At 35.2% G+C, this 17,530-nt stretch overlaps 1 protein-coding gene across 1 annotated transcript; it reads right to left on the bottom strand.

Annotated features, from left to right (window-relative positions):
* Positions 1-5,156: 5,156 nt before the first annotated feature.
* Positions 5,157-17,437, bottom strand: LOC105963514 (callose synthase 7). The gene is made up of 41 exons (XM_012987919.2): positions 16,752-17,437; positions 16,301-16,401; positions 16,054-16,166; positions 15,863-15,950; positions 15,640-15,750; positions 15,433-15,555; positions 15,242-15,331; positions 15,057-15,148; positions 14,850-14,973; positions 14,593-14,727; positions 14,430-14,506; positions 14,273-14,360; positions 13,967-14,086; positions 13,744-13,861; positions 13,331-13,662; positions 13,196-13,248; positions 13,019-13,079; positions 12,359-12,440; positions 12,221-12,270; positions 12,049-12,135; positions 11,845-11,949; positions 11,661-11,755; positions 11,351-11,432; positions 10,977-11,140; positions 10,755-10,878; positions 10,554-10,657; positions 10,203-10,457; positions 10,009-10,118; positions 9,758-9,934; positions 9,599-9,667; positions 9,331-9,520; positions 8,137-8,248; positions 7,912-8,034; positions 7,693-7,811; positions 7,519-7,602; positions 7,320-7,432; positions 7,005-7,234; positions 6,140-6,937; positions 5,999-6,049; positions 5,687-5,872; positions 5,157-5,550 (listed from the first exon to the last, which is right to left on the bottom strand). Exons 1-41 carry the CDS (start codon positions 16,954-16,956, stop codon positions 5,311-5,313), a joined length of 5,781 nt encoding a protein of 1,926 aa, XP_012843373.2. The 5' UTR covers positions 16,957-17,437; the 3' UTR covers positions 5,157-5,310.
* Positions 17,438-17,530: the final 93 nt, after the last annotated feature.

Raw genomic sequence — 17,530 nt, 5'->3', positions numbered from 1 at the left:
TTTGACTAAACATATGTCCCGATCGAACTAGAGACATTGGTTCACCGAGACCTCTAATATTATTCGATAAATATGCGATCGTTCTAAAGCTATAAAGTCCATTCGTGTTTGACTTAGAGAAACTCATTTCTCTAATCACTACACTTTCTACTTCGGCCGAAGATTCCTTGGACAATATACTTGAAGAACACATAGGACATCCATGCAATTAGCGGTCAAATCCCTAACTACAATGCACAAACTCCCACTAGATTTCGGACTGTGCGAACGTTGGCCTTGGAGCGGTCTTTGAGGAGACTCAGGGACAGTTCACAACACAACTGGTCCTCTAATGAAGTCGCAGTGATGTATTAGGTCTAAGAACTAATGGTGTACAACTATAACCATAGAATCTCTACTCGATTAATGGGAACCACTTAGAGATTCTAGGACGAGGGAGTTCAATGAACTCATCAACTATGAACACCCACTTATGTATGCCAATATCCCTACATTGTAGTTGATGAGACTCGATTCACATACACTAAGTGTTAGTCTCAAACGGAAGGCCACTATCCTAATTATTGGCGTAACCCATCGACTATGAACTTGTTTAATAGTTATCTTACTAAATGAATTATCTCATGATTCTCCTAGATCAATTCATAGTTATTTAATAATAACTATAAGGTTTATATCTATGCATAATAAATGAGACAATAAATATAGCCTGCCAAAAATAGAATTTCATTAATAACGAAAATAGATTGTTCACAAGTAAATATGAAAAGACCACAACCACAAGTTGACTTGTTGGTCACCTACTCTAACTTATTTTTGGGTGGAAATGGGAAGAATTAAGAATAAACAAGGAGGAAGAGAAGAAAAGAAGGAAGGAAGAGAAGGGGATGGGTAGACACGGCCACGGGCCGGTTCCGGGCCGGTTCAAACCGATTCACGGTTCACATTTTCCGGAACCAGAACCGGCCCGTAGTATGGACGGTTCAGCGGGCCGGGTCGGCCCGCCGGTTCCGGGTCGGCCCGGAAATTTTGAATTTTTATTTTTTTTATTTTTTATTTTTTATTTTTTCGAAATATTTGATGAATAAGTAAATTAAAAGAAGTACTTTTAAATAGAAAAAGGAAAAGGAAATAAATGCAATACAATTTTTTTTGATTTTTCTTTTTTACTAACAATTGAAGAGAAATTCGAAAATGCAAAAGAACTTTTTTCTTTTTTTTTACTAAGAACCGAAGAGAAATTCGAGAATGCAAAAAATAAAGAGAGAATTGAACTTTACTAAACTTTGATATTGAAGAAGTATAGAGAATTGTGAGTGAATTGGTGAGAAATTGGGTTGGGGTGTGAGGGTATTTATAGGAAAAATTGGGGGGGGGGGGGGGGGGAAATTCAAAAAAAAAAAAAAAATAACGGCCGGTTCACCCGGGCCGGTTCGGGCCGGTTCACTAGCCGTTATTTGCTTTTTTTTTTCAATTTTTTTGATTTTCTTCTTTTTTTTTTTTTTTAAATCCGGGTGAACCGCCGGGCCGGCCTTGCGGTTCACGGTTCACCATTTCTTAGAACCGGGCCCGTCCCGGGTAGGACGGGCCGGTTCACGGGTCCGAGCCGGTTCACCCGGTCAACGGGCCGGTTTGGGCCGTCAACGGGCCGGTTCGGGCCGGTGCCGGGCCCAAAACCGGCCCATGGACTACGAAAACGGGAGGAGGAAGAAAGAAGAAAGGAGAGAGAGAGAGAGAGAGAGAGAGAGAGAGAGAGAGAGAGAGAGAGAGAGAGAGAGAGAGAGAGAGAGAGAGAGAGAGAGAGAGAGAGAGAGAGAGGAAAATTAATAATTTTTAATTTTTTTTATAAATTAATGAAATTGGAATAAAATATAAAAATATATAACACATTATATTTGAGGTATTAAATAAATAAAATAATTATATATATAAAAAAATGTAAGAAATTCAGTTGGACCCCAGTTGAACCGGTCCAACCGTGACTCGGTCGGGTTGATGTCCGGTCCGATTTTCAAAACATTGATAATTTGTGAAATTTATGGTGAAATTTATGGTCAAATTGAGGTTAAATTGTGTTATATGAATGAAATTTTAGCATATTAATGTGAAAGAGTATTTTAGCCTTTTACACCTGAACTTTTTTGTAAAAGATTTTTTTGTCTCGTACTCTCTATGAGTAGCCCATGATGAGCTTATTTGTAATAAGCACTAAAAAATAACACTTTGCACGCTCTAAATAGAATAAACCATATACACCTACGTTGAATTTTTATAATTTAACAAGGGCAATTTTATTTTTTATTGGTTTTTTTATTTATAGGGCGCAAAATGATAAATTAAATTATTATTTTATTCTACCTCATAGTGCGAAAAATTGAAAATCACACCAAATTATTGAAAAAAAATATTTTCTTATAATAACAATAAAATAAACTTATGTCACTAAATTATTAGATTGATGGATCTTTTATTGTAATTGGTGAAAATATTTGAAAGAAAATATAATTTTCAAATAACTTTATAACAAAATAGCTCAATGAATTCTTTTTCTTTTTTTCTTTTTTTTAGAGTACTTTTTATGATAAAAATATGGTTTTAAATATGTTGATGAGATGTATTTTATTTCATTATTTTTATTTCTGCACTTTGTAGTTACGAAACGATTCATAAATATACAAATTTAGATTGACATTTGGTATCGTAAAAAACTAGATTTGACAATTTATGATTTTTTGTTAGATATATCATAGTATTACTAATACTTTCTTGGTAAGCTTATATTACATCTTTAAGCAAAAATATATAACTCAAGTAACTTAATACGGACTATTGAAATGTAGCATTTTGGCACTTTGCATCCTTAAAAAAATAATAATACTTTGCACTTCGAAACACAATAAATCATTCACAATGCACCCTAAATTGTATATCTATAACTTCATAAGGGAAAAAAAATTATTGTTTATTTTTTTTTTCCAAGGTGCAAAATAACAAATTGAATTGTTATTCTATCCTACCTCATAATGCAATAAAAATAAAAATCACACCGAATTATTGAAAATACTGTATTTTCTTACAAAAACAATGAAAAAATTCTCACTAAATTATTCGATTGCTGGGATCTTTTATTGTAAATGGTGACAATACTTGGTAGAAATATTTGGAGGAAAATATAATTTTCAAATAACTTGATAACAAAATAGTTGAATGAATTTTTTTATATTGTTTTTTTTTTCCCGTAGAGCATTTTTTTTAATATTTAAATATGTTGATGAGATGTAATTTTATTTCAGTATTTTTATGTATGCACTTTATAGTTTCGAAACGATTGATGAATATAAAAAATAAAAATTGACATTTGGTATCCTAAAAAAATACATTTGGAAGTATTAAATTTCCTTTATTAGCTTCAAAAATTTATTCAGGGAGCACTATGCATAATTTATTGTGTTTAACAATATTGTTAGAACCGGACCGAACCTGCCGGTCGGACCGGGTCGGCTGTGACCCTGCAATAAAGCGGTCCGGTCTAACATCTAAAATCGGAAAAATTAAAAACCGGGGTCAATTGACCAAAATCCGGTTCGACCGGGTAAACCCCGAGAACCGACGAGTCAGTCAATTAGGAACCCGGTTCGGCCAAAACGTCTCCAATCACCGTTGAGTTGGTTATTTGTGGCTAGATTTGAGCGAACCTTCACATAATTAGTAGTGGGTGGCCAGATCTAGTCATGAGCAATGTTTTGAAACCCGGACCGGACCGGCCGGTTCGACCGGTTCAACCGCGAACCGCTGCCTGATCCGGTCCGGTTAAGACCATAAACTCGAAAATTGCAAAAAACCGGTTCAATTGATATAAACCGGTTTTTTGACCGATCGGACCGTCAAACCGGAAACCGCCTGAAAACCGGTTTTTTGAAAAACAATTTGTAGATCTGATATGCACGATAGTGGAGGAAGTAGAAAAAATCGAGAAAAAAAAAACTGTCAAAATCGCTGCTGGACGAGGCGGAGGGCTTGGGTGGCGCTATTCAGGCTGTGTCCTGACTCCTAGATCTTGGACTGAGATCTGCAATGGTGGCATGTGGGTGGTGATGATTGAGAAGAGGAGAAGAAGAAGAAGACCAGAATAAAGAGAAGAAGAGAAAAGGCTTCGGGATTTGGGAATTGGGGTAGGTGGCGGCTTGGTGCATTAGAGGGAGGGGGATTAATAAATAAAAAACACAAAAGAAAAATCTAAAATTAAGTATAAAGAAACAATATTGAAAAATTAATATAAACATAAATTTAAATTATTTACTGTAAATAAACTAATTTATAACTCTCGAATATAAGTTTAATGGTGAATATATTTATTAAAATACACTTTTAAAAGATGATAATCTTATAATTATTCACAAATAATTACAAATTGAAATATTAGAAAACCCGGTCGAACCCCAGTTGAACCGGTTCAACCGTGACCCAGTGAGCTAGCCGGTTCTATGTCCGGTCCGGTTTTCAGAACATTGGTCATGAGTGGTCGAATGGTTGTCTCATATGATCATGGGTGATCGAATAGGGTTAGCCGATTGCCGGATTTGAAAAATAAAAAAATGGAAAAATATAGAATATAAACAATAAAATATAGTAAAAAATGAAGCAAAATAGATAAAAGTGAAATAATAATTGGGAGACTAAAAATATAAAGAAAATAATATTTTTAAAACATTAAAATTAATAAAATAATAGCATATTGAAAAAATTAAAAACCCGGTTGAACCGGTTCGACCCTATAAACTCATGACCCAAATGGCCGTCCGGTTCTATAGCCGGTCTGGTTCTGAAAACATTGGTGTTTCGAGAGCGTAAAGTGCTATTAATTTTTTTAGAGTACAAAGTGGCAAAAAACTATATTTCCAAGGCCGCATAGTGCAAAGTTGTACAATATTTAGAATGAGATTACAACATCTTTTTATGTGATGAAATGGTACTTTATGGCTTATAGGCTACTAAAAACTTAACTATTAGGTGACAAAGAATCTGCCTTAAAAAAATGTCAATTGGTTGTCCCTCATGGTGCAACTAGAGTTGTCCGTAGGTTGGATTGGTTGATTACCGGCCAGTAAACTGACCCATCCCAATTAACCGACTTTGGTAAATATTGAAAATCATTATCGATACAGTAATAAATAAATCTATATTTAATATACTCTATTCAGTATGATGTTTTGTGGAATGTATGTCATATGTTTGTAGGGTGTTTTCTTGTACCTAATAAATCTCTATTTGTTCAGTCAATATATATATATAATGTACAAAATGATTTGTTCAAGTGGAGGATGTCTTGTCCTTTTTCCCCTCCAAAATCATGGAAATCTGTAGCCCTCTACTAAATGCTTGATTGAAGAGAAGCCTCGTTTGAAACTCCGATACGAAAGGGAACCAAGATAACACAACAATAGGCGTGAATATAACGAGCCCCATTATCGCTTCATATGCTCTCGACAACTCCCTCACTGAATCCCAAATCCCGATTCCCTTCAGACAAGGTCTGCATGCTTGAGCTATCTGCGCCGTTGTAATAAACCAACGAAAAGCCAAATATTTCATAACATAGTTATGATCGAAAAAAATGTGTAATAGCGCACCATAAAATTAATATTAAAAATAAAGAAAGAAAAGGGAATTGAAATTTTAGACTTACCAGAATAAGGGCCCATCCAGTGGGCATGAAGGCTAATATAGCTGCAAATATATCACTAACAACAAGGCCACAAACCACAAATAACACAGTCATAACCGACACGAATCCGAGGAATAAAAGTGCTTTTAGAATCCTGAACATAAGCTGAAAGTCCGTTCCGAATTTTCTTCTTCCCATCGACACCATCTGTTGCGGGTAACGAAAGTTCGTATTAAAAACAAATACTGTAATAATAGTATACGAATTGGTCGTGTAATAACGATAAAAAAAATTTAAAACAAGCGACTTTGGTCGCGTATAGTGTAGACATACCTTTAATACGAGAAGCACAGTTGCCATGACAAACCAAGACAAGCCATAAACCTTCATGAAGATAAAAATTAGTACATGCAGAGAAGCCAAAAAGAAAATAAAAAAAATATTGACACAAAATGTTATTACAACACTATTTACCAGGATGTTTTTGCTGCCGTGCGATATCTTTAATTGATAAACAATCCCGTATTGGTAGATGAAAAAGCGGATCGAAAGTGCGATTTCAAGAACTCTACCCCTCAAATTCGTGTATTTCAAATGCTCCTGCTCCTCATTCCACCACGACTCCCAACTTTTATCGGGTGAAATACCGATACCGCCCCTGTTCCCCATCCACCTCTTCCAATCCGTCCAATCATCGACGGTCTTCTGCCACTCAAATCCAGACGGATTGAAAACAAAAGGAGCAAACAACCAAGAAGCGACGAGAAACCACATCGAAAACGTAATGAAAAAGTACAAAGAAGAACTGCGGTACGAATGCCCGTACACCTCGTAAACAATCAACAGCATGAAAAGCTCGAGCCCTTTCACAAAATGGCTGCGCGAGTACATTCTGTAATTATCACCGAATTTGGCGTGAAATACGACAAAGCCACGGCCTGTGGCTCTGTACTTAGAACCACCGTGCAGAAGGGTTCGACCGTAGTAATGGGCTTTTGTACCGAGCTGGAATGTGAAGAAGACAGATGCCAGCTGGAGCTGCATGACGATAAAATCACCTATGGCACTTCGAAACCCTCGTTCGAGCCCGATTTCCATCACCATGGGCAGCACGAGTAAAAGACCTAGCTGGAAGAAAGACTGCGTGGCTAAAGCCTCTTCGAGAACTTTACTCTGATGAATCGACGGGTCGTCAAGTATACGCTTTTCAAGCCCGCTTAAGACCATGTATACTCGTCCGTATAAGAACACGTACACAGTCAGCACGGTGACCTGAAAAAGAAACTCGAATTAAATATTTCAGAAGATTCGAAAAGGACATATGCGTAATTTCACACACCATGCTACTGAAGTAAAAGCCAACAGTGGTGAAGTAGAAGGACAACATTCGATAGAAATCAAATTGGCGTCCAAGTCGATATACATCTCGACTAAGGGTCTGCTCTCCGTTTCCATTTGCAACTTTTGCCTCAAAAAGAGATATTTGATTCATACCAACATCTCTTCCTTTGCCTACTTGGATATATTCGTGATGTGTTACGTACCCCCGTCTTAGTGTCGAATTGTAACCTAAATAATAGTAATTCCCATTTAGAAATTAAATAAATCAAAGATAATAATCATTGTGAAGTGAGATTTTTCAAGTAGATGGTACCAGAAAATATGTCTTCGCTCAAGTTGATTGTTTTCGAAGCTTTGCTCATGCCACCTCTCGTCAAGTGAAATATTCTGTCAAAAATGTCGGGATGTCCGTAATGGAACCTTACCCTGTAAAATGAAATTCGATAAATTTAAAATATTAAACCCGGAAACATCGTAGATTCCAAAGAAAAATTGAAAACGACAACGTTTACCTAAGGGGGTTTGCCAAAATTCTTTGTCCAATAGTCACGAAACTGGTTTCTTGATTGGACATGAACCAAGCTAGTGAAGAAACACTGCGATCAAAACGAAAGAAAAAAAAAAAGAGGTAAGTACACTCATAATTTAGATAATGCACGTCGTTTACGTAAAAATAAAAATATCACCTTCCGGTAAAAATATGCTCCCTTAGCCCCAATATTGTAGGCATTCGTTGTCCGTGATGAGTTTTCAGAAGCTCCTCCAAAACATTGCGCATTTTGAACGCTTCCTCAAAATAATTATCCTGCGACAAGATAATCATGTTTATGAAACGCGAGTCTAAGTAGAAAAATAAAAACAAACGTAACATTTTTAGAAAAAAAAATATATATATATATAGGAACCTGATTCATGTCTATGGTTTGCAAGGCTTCTCCACGAGTGAAAATGATAGCGTGATTTTGATTCTCCGGTTTGCCTTCGCCGATTTCTGTTGGAGGACCTGGAAGCCGTATACGATATATTTCCTGCCATTATTACACAATATATATAACTGTTACTATCGAGCTATGCAATGGTCGGTCAACTCTAGTACAAGAACGGTCAAACTGAATCAAATCATCGCTTACCTCATCCAACTTCTCCCCGCCCTTTACCAAGACAGAGTAGTAAACCTTTTCAGTTTTTCCGTCGATTGTCTCCTCCCTCTCGTCTATATAAGCAACTCGTAGAGATGGATACCTTAAATATTCATTTTAAAATTTGAAGAAAAATGTCAATATATTGGTTTATCTAGACAAGGCTTAAATAACTAAAACTGCCCTAAAAAAAAGCCACTTAAGTTAATTACACATACTAGGCTTAATCCCACTTTGCACCCTTGAAATGAAGTCTTTTAGCACTTTACACCCTTGTAAAACAAAGCACTTTGCACCCTCTAAATACAATAAATCATTCACAATGCACGCTGAATGAATAATAAAGGCAATTTCATTTTTTATTGGTTTTTTTTTTTCCTGGATGCAAAATAATAAATTAAATTGTTATTTTCTTCAACCTACAATCTAATTTTAAGTGCACAAAGTACGAAAAAATAAAAATCACATCAGATTATTTAAAAAAAATGATATAAAAAAAAAAAAAAATCACTAAATTATTCGATTATGGATCTTTTATTGTAACTGGTGGAAATATTAGGTAAAAATATTTGGAAAAAATATGATTTTCAAATAACTTGACAATGAAATAACTGAATGATTTTTTTCTTAGTAAAATAACTTTTTTGTGATATAAATATATAATTTTTAAATATATTGATGATATATATTTTTTTTGCACTTTATAGTTTCAAAATGATTGATGAATAAAAAAAATTGATTTGACATTTGCTATCCTAAACAATACCACTAAAACAATAAATTACCTTTATTAACTTCAAAAATTCATTTGGGGTGCATTATGCATGATTTATTGTATTTCGAGGATGCAAAATGCTATTAATTTGTTTGGAGGGTCCAAAGTGGGATTAAACCCGGATACTAATTAAACCTTGAAAACCCACTAAGGCCCTGTTTGGTTGCGAAGATAAGCCATGATTAACTAAATAGTTGGACTTAATTTAATGTTTGGTATCCTCAATCTTGGCTTGTATTGCCTTATCTTGGCTTATCTTGCCTTCTAATGAGTTATTTTTGTTGGACGTTTCAAGTTCCAATAAAATAGTTGGATTTCATTAGATTATTTAATCTTATCTTGGCTAATCTTATCTTGCCAACCAAACGGGGCCTAATTATACTAATTAACAATTTGATGTTGCAACTTACTTGAGCATAAGATTCAAAATATTGACATAACAGCTTCGATCTTGGGCGTCACTTGATTTTTTCTGAACACCGTAAACTTGACAAGATACAACATAAGTGAATTTCATATCTGCTAAAGCCTGTGCTTTTTCCTTGAGAATTCTGTAGTCCCTATGATTTACGTCAATGGCTCGATATCCGCCAAAAATAGCTGCAAGCGAACATTAAATTCGTTAATTAATCAATTAATTAATTACAGATATAGATGGAAAACATGATATATACATACCATTATCATCAGCAAAATCCAAAAAGCATTGAAGTTCCAAAGTCTCGCGGTAGTACATCATCCCTCTTACTGGAAATTCAAAACGAAAAAAAAAAAACCGTAAAATAACGACCAAAGAAAACATACATTACTACACAAAATGCTCGAAAGTTAACTAACCTGTCCGAGCGAGTGTCTGACCGCGGTAAGAAACCCACTGACGGTCCAATTCAGAACGGTCTTTGTTGTCAGAACCGTGTTTCGGATCAACCGACTGACGGTCCAATTCAGACCGGTCTTTGTTGTCAGAACCGTGTTTCGGATCAGTAATCCGCTCCAAATAATTTTTCCATTCGTCTTCGCAATGCATAATAAATAGTTATATAGAGTTATTGTTGTCATGCAAAAAATAATTTTAATTTAAAACTAACCCGGATATATTTTCTGAAGATAAAATAAGGTTGAAATGCCATCCTCGTTTTCCTTGTTCAGCTCCTCCGTTGAGTAAAGAACCGGTTCTTTATAGTACGGTGTCAAAACACTGAACCATAGAACAGAGTAAATATCCATTTAATCGACGCAAAGGTAATAAAGAAATTACGAAGCTTTAAAGACGAAAGTTTACCTAAAAGACAGCATGTTACGAACTTTTGGAGCACTAGGCATTATCATAAATAAAGAGTTTGCAAAGAAAGTGATCCGACGACGAGCTTCTAAATTCATCGGCACGTTGATTGCTGATTCTTTCACTGTCAGAAGCAAATGAAGCCTCACAACCTTTTCCATCCAAGAACCGCTTTGTAAGAGATCAATCTTCACCCTTTCGAACTTCTGCTCTCGTTTTTCGTCGTGATGCAACGAATGTGTTTTTTCCAAAACCCTATGTGAAAAAAGGAACATCGAGATCTCAAAACGGTTGAAAAATAAACTCGTTGACGATAAGGTGGTAAAATGAAATTAAATACGAGAGACGTACTCGTGGCCGTTATTCATTACATCTTGAATGATGATTTCTATTATATCTTGGAGCATATTGATAATCTGAGATCTGTATAACTGAGCATCCTCGTAATCAGCCATCTGCACAAATCGAGGTGGCGAAATCATTAAAACTAACAAGTAGTAATATAGCTTATTGAACCGAAAAAAGTCGAAAAATAAAAAATATGCAACTCACAAGTAGGTCTAAAAATTTGTCCAATTTATCACTTAACAATGGCAGCCCACTCATCTTAAAATCTCGCAAGAATCTTCGTCGCTGGATGCTGCTTTCAACTTCTTCACATATTTGCCAAATTATTCTGAAAAAAAGGCAGAGCAAAAGCACAAACGGCTTCGGTTAGAATGAAATAAAAGACTTTTCATATATATTTGTAAGATAAATAAGAATGTTCCTTACTTTTTATCACCATCATCTAATAGAAGGTCAAGAAGCAAATCCCGAAGCGTCTCGTAGCATTCAATTATTGCGAAATACATGAAATCGTCGTTCTTAATTTTCTTGAAAAATTCAGCATCTTCCTTCTCCTTGAAATCTTTCGCCATGTCCAGTGCTATCGGAATCTAATTAATGTCGGTTACGAGAATTAAAATGAGTCCACAACAGAAACATTTGACAGTTCAACGAGCAACAAATTATATATATATATATATATATATATATATATATATATATATATATATATATATATATATATATATATATATATATATATATATATATATATATATATATATATATATATATATATATATATATATGTGTATTTTTACCTTACTAGCAAGCAAGAAAGGAGGCCACTGCACAACAGATACATCACTCGACGAATACGGCACGAGCAGCAGATTTTTCTCCCTGGTAAATACGGTTATACAGTTAAAACTCTACAAAATTAATACAGTCGAGACTAGGGAAATTCTGTTAATTTAGCGAATTATTAAACTATCGAGTTAATAATTTAACACGTAGTCAGGACCGAGAGAAACTGTTATTTAATTGAGGTTATTAATTTATCGAGGTTCTACTGTATACAAGCATGAATTATTCAATCTAGTTTTAGAGTATGTCGAAAAATTAACCAACCTATGGCTTATCAAATCCTCGTTTCTCATAGATAATATGAACTCATTCCACATTTGAGAGAACTTTGCAATGTTTATTCTTTCCCATGTGTCATCCTACAAGACCAGTTTCCGGTCAGACGTACAAAAAAAAAATAAAAAAAATTTAATTAACCGAAAAACCTTTCCGTGAAATATCGACATACCCGCTGATGTTGTTTGGCTTCCTCTTTGGAATAAGGAACAAGACGCTTACTAAAAGCCGAAGGGACTGATTCAAATCTTGCCCTTAACATACCAAGTGTTCTTATCTACAATTATCGAAACGGCACGGAAAAAAGATCGAGAAATTTTTTTTACGAAGAGGGTTTAAGAATTTATTGGAGCATATGGAAAAAAGAATTACGAACCTCTCCAAGGTGACTGAATGCTCCGTAGATCCCACCAATGACAGTTGAGAAGATAGCGTACCATATTTGCGTATCCGTGAAATAAACCTATTAGAAAACAAACCTTTTTTTATATAATTTAACAAGACATTTACGTAGAAAAAATTAACGTGTCGTGTTTCTCGTTACATACCAGAACAACCGGCGCCCATATTGCAATAACAACAGCAATATTATGAGTAACTGCACATCATGTTTGTGTTTGTATTAGTTAGCTGCATCCTCGGAAGCAACGCAAAGCGTAAATGGACAATGCAATAAAGATTGTTACCGTTTGGGAAAAATTCGTGCCAATCGTAGCTACTGACTGTCAGATTCATGATAGTCTGTGTTGGCTCGATCAACGGCATTATCTAATCAAGAGAAATAAATGAGTCCGACTCGAAAACGTGTATTTGAGAGCGGATAATTACAGGTTAAAGGACTCCTCCTAGAACAACTTTACTTCACATAATAGTTGAATGCAAGCTTACATTAAAAAAAAAAAAACAAAAAAGAAAGGTAACTAACGATCACCCCCAACCAGCTCCCTCAACTATGAATCTGCTTACACGTCCATCCTTATGGTGTCAAATTCAACAGAATCTTCTAGATTTCGTGGAATGTTCTCTAGTTTGTACTCGTTTTGTGCAAAAATGCATTTTCTGATGCACCACAATTTGATATGATCATCTAGTTTTAAAATTTGGAGCTCGAATGCGGTAAAACGGGTACGAAGTGGAGAATATTCCACATAATCTAAAAGATTCCACTAAATTTGACACCACAAGGGTGGAAGTGTAGGAAGATTCATAGTTGATGGGGGTGATTGTAATTACCGAAACACGAGGGTTTTTTTTATGTAATTTGACCTTACCTCAGGGGGTTGGCCATAATTTACCCAAAAAAAAAAAAACAATAATAATAATAATAATAAATAAGGACTAGTTACCTCAACATAATAGCTGAATGCAAGCTTGCTTATTAACAGTGTGATCCAAAAGAGCGTGTACCTGAGCACAAAAGAATCGAGTGTTCAAACATAACATGTGCACTCACTTATCTAAGATAAATTGGCAATATAAACAAACAAGTAACGGGAGGAGAAACGATAAACAACGGGGCTTACTTGAGAAGGGAGAACATGTCTTCATGCATTCCTCTTCCAACATACAACTTGGGCTGTAATTCAACGAAGATGAGGTAAATTCGTAAAAATACGAGACAATATTCTCAATCATTCAACGAGCAATAACAAGAATACCTGAGACCACCACATCAGCATGTTGATTATACGCCAGTTGGAACGTTCCAAAGATCGCCGAAGAAAAGGGAATAGAAAAAGCAAGGCAGCTAACATATTGGGTATCAAATAAATTGCAATGCAGTAGTTATACAACGACTGTGACTGCCAATCGGCTCCCAAATTACTGAAGAATCTCATTATCCCACTCGGATTCTGAATAGATCTTGAATACGTTACTGGCATCACTACAAGCCAAAATGCAGCGATTGCAAATTTCAGTAGATATCGGAGTATCTGCGTAAATTTCAAGCTCCTCCATGCATTAAAGCTGAGTACTATATCCAGGACGGCTGCAAAACAGTACACATGTTATTAATCTGTTTGCAGCTGATACGAACGAGAGAGAGAGAGAGAGTAGGTAATATAGTTACCTCGCAAAAAATTCAAAATAGCAGCTGTGATAAAGATGCTCAAAACACTTCGAACGACATCCTCGTCAAAAAGTACGTTTGAGGTTAAACGTTGATGCCATGCAATGATAATCATAGCCTGATACAGAGAAAGATAATTAAGGAAACCACACAAAGGACAGATCAAGAGAAAATTGAATAACATAAAGAAAATATATATACGAATGTTAGCAAATTAAAGTACCTGGAGAGCCATAATGAAAAAAATCCACATTCTGTCGAAACTCCTAAAAAGGTGCCAAAACGTACGCAGTTCAACAAAATTTGTCTTGGGCTTTCTCTTTCCTACAGCCTGATTATTTCCCTATCAACGTAATAGCATTTTACGATAAGATATATGCATCTAATTACATCTAAAAACTCCCCAATTTTATCACCATTAACAGAGAAAGAACAACGTTACATCCTCGAAGCCGTAAATTAGCTAAATTTTCTACTATATGGTTATTCTGTTGATTGCAGTCTTTGAGCAAAAAAAATGGTAGGGTACCTTGTTTGCTGGCTTTATTACATCTGAGTGTACAAAAAAATCAGCTTTCCGATCCAAAGGCCAACCCAACTTCAAACACCTGTTTGTCCTGAAAAAACAAAGCAAGGAAGTTTAATAAAAGAAGTAGAGAAATTAATATAATTATTAAGAATGTTACCAAAAATATTCATTGAGATCGTCGTAGTTTCTCCATTCCGAATGGCTTGCTTTCCCACTTTTATTTCTCCGAGCTTCCTTTTAGAATAAAGATGAGCGGATTATTAGGAATCAAAAAAAAAAAAAATTAAATTACCGAGAGTAGCATTAGTGAAAAGAAGTACCTTCCGCAAAACCTCGTAAATCGGTGTCACAACATCCCTCAGAAATGACTCGTCGCCTTGTGCTGCCGTTTGATACGCACCTCCGATCACATGTTCGACGTTACCAAATACAGTTCCATACATCTCATGCGCCATCTACGGTTTTTCGAAATGTAAAGACATTATATTTTTTTTTCAAAAATGCTAACTCGATTATCAGTAGAATATAATACAATTAAGGAAGCAATTAGTGCTCGTGTTATAGAAACGAAACATACGCGGTGAAAAATATAGCAAATGCATTCCGGCATAAATCGAATGTTTGAAGCTTCACCCCAAATGAGGAGATAAAGTCCGATGTAGAGAAGCTGCGACTGTTGCCTCCTATCACCCCATGGACACCTGGCAAGGACGACGAAGATACATATATATATATTATATTATTATATATAAATATAATTATATGATTATAAATACAAACTTACTCTAGATTTTGTGTGAAGTGCAAGTATTTACACCACGACTGATAATTCTTGAAAATTTTGTCCATCAGTTTCTGAACGGTGTGGTTATCCAACTGCAGTATCGTTTCTTGTCACATTATACACGCATTATGTAATTAATTTGTCTGAATCTTAATATTAATATAAGTAAAATAAAAAATACGTACGAGCTCGTAGTCCTGAAGATTCTTGTTCCGCACATCCATATTAGCAAGAAGCAATATCAAGTGCTCTCGCTGATTTGCTACATTTCCTTTCTTCAGCACCACCATGGGGGTAAAAAGGTAAATGAACATAGTCAGCTAGCTGAGCCAACTCAATAATCACAATTCAACTGCTAAGGAGTGTTGAAATGTACCTGAAAACCAAAGCGTAAAGCAAGCCATTCGAGAATATCGTTGACCGTTCTCTCCTTTCCTTCAGGCATTTGAAACACCGGAAGATTTTCAACATTACGTATAGCTCGAAGTGCTGCTTTTATCTGATTATTATATATATAAAAAAAAATTAAACTACAAGATAAGATAAAATAGGCAGTATGTATGAGAATATTAAATAAAATAACCTCGGGGAGTTCCATGATTGCTGGTTTAACACCAACAGCATACAACGGCAGAATGTTATAATGCTCGTACTGTTCCTTTTTCTCCTCGACATCTTTCGCATATCTCTGAGTCTGCATTTATTATGTTATTAATAAAATTCAAATACTTTTTTTTACCAGAATTCTAAAAATTGAATAAATAAATTAAATTCACGAATAGTGTAGCAAAACACATGAATGAAACCTCCTCGTCGATTTTTGATTGAGGTACAACTGTCCTCAGCACGTCGTACAACACAGTTGCAATCTGATATATCTTAGCCATCTCCTCTCTGTAAAAGAGATCGACATATAATAAAAAAATTCATAAGGTCGAACAAACAATTCCTTGAAATATTCGAAAGCTACTGTTAATAAAATTACTTTGAGCCTTACGGTTTTTTGGTATATTGACCCTCTCGGATATTTTTCTCGTAGAAGATCTGATAATATTTCTGGATTTCTCTAGGATCATTTTTCGCGAGTATGGGTTTTGTTTCTTCTTCTTCCTATGCACAATGACCGTATATAAAAAACATTAAGCACAACATAAATTACAAAGAGAAAAAAACACAAAATGCCGAAATTTATTATGTAGAAAGAATAGCATGGTAAAATAAATATAGAGCTAAAATCGACGTACTCTTTCAAGCCTGTGTAGTAAATATGTCTTAAACTGCCGAATACCCCGCCCATTTGATGTCGGATCCATCCTGTGTGCTTTCTCAAATGCATGGAAGCGGCCTATTCCAAAAACGAGAAGAATACTGCTATAGTCAAAGTGTAAACGGATATCCGTCCTACTGCTAAAAAAGACGGTAGTTAGAGTCAACCAAACACTACGGCTATCATATTTGATGTACTAAGTTTGTATGTTATCTATTTTTCTTAAAAAGAAAATACAGAATCAAACAAACATTTAGTCCTTATCCCGATTCGATAAAAGATTATTTCCGTTTAGTATCAACATAGTGGCCGGTGTCGATACACTGAAACAACAACTGAAATTAGTGAATTAAATTTATCATTTATGAAATGCATCAAAAAATTGAAGCCATTCACATCTAGAAACTCGTAAAAAAATGAAAACATACATAAATAAGCAACGCGAGGGTTGTCCTTCTCGATTTCATTAGCAACACGGAGAATGGGGGCAATGGAAGCCAAGGAAGAAGGGACAAGCTCACTGTCGGCTGCGCTGCCCTCTGATTGGTCAACCATTGTCGGTGCTCTAGTCATCCTCCTCGACATCGTTCTTGGTGGCCCCACTTCATCTTTCGTCCCACTCGAACTCGCCATTCTACTCGAATTTGCAGAGTTGTTCTGCTGCTTCGGAAAGCGTAAATGGACAATGTTTTCATTATATATATATATATATATATATATATATATATATATATATATATATATATATATATATATATATATATATATATGCTTTGATGAAGAAGTAGGGCAAGTGTATGTATGTTTCTTTATTCATTCAAAAACTTTTGTTTCTACTTTAGATTTCTCTGGGAGGAAGGAAAGAATGTGGGGAACTGAAAAATCTTTGTCTGCTGTGTGATTGGGTTGGGCATCATGCTTTTTCTTTTTTTTTTTTTTTTTTTTATTTAATTTTTAGCTTTAGTAGTCGTGGTGAGTGTGTCGTTGTGTGAGTGATTGTTTTTCGGATATTGTGAAGAAATGCTTTTACGACAGTCAGTTTGTGTTTGTGTTTGTGTTTGTGTTTGTGGTGGAATTACTTTATGCACTTTGCTTTGCTTCATACGACAACTTTTGACGAGGAAGACTTGCCCACGACGACTGTATCTTATTCTCTCTCTCTCTCTCCATTTCCAATTTTACGGCTTTGTGTGATTGATTAATCAAT

Source organism: Erythranthe guttata, chromosome 13, assembly GCF_056151865.1.
Source record: "Erythranthe guttata isolate IM_541 chromosome 13, IM_541, whole genome shotgun sequence".
NCBI lineage: Eukaryota > Viridiplantae > Streptophyta > Magnoliopsida > Lamiales > Phrymaceae > Erythranthe > Erythranthe guttata.
Note: the sequence above shows the minus strand (reverse complement) of the source record. Positions and strands in the feature narration are given on the sequence as shown.

Bases quoted from the DNA above. Each gene is read 5' to 3' on its own strand.
- LOC105963514 (XM_012987919.2), bottom strand. From the start codon at position 16,956: ATGGCGAGTTCGAGTGGGACGAAAGATGAAGTGGGGCCACCAAGAACG. The intron at 6,938-7,004 runs GTGTGTGAAATT...TTTCTTTTTCAG, and splicing joins GCTTTTACTTCAGTAGCATG to GTCACCGTGCTGACTGTGTA. The intron at 5,873-5,998 runs GTATGTCTACAC...TACCCGCAACAG, and splicing joins CTGTGCTTCTCGTATTAAAG to ATGGTGTCGATGGGAAGAAG.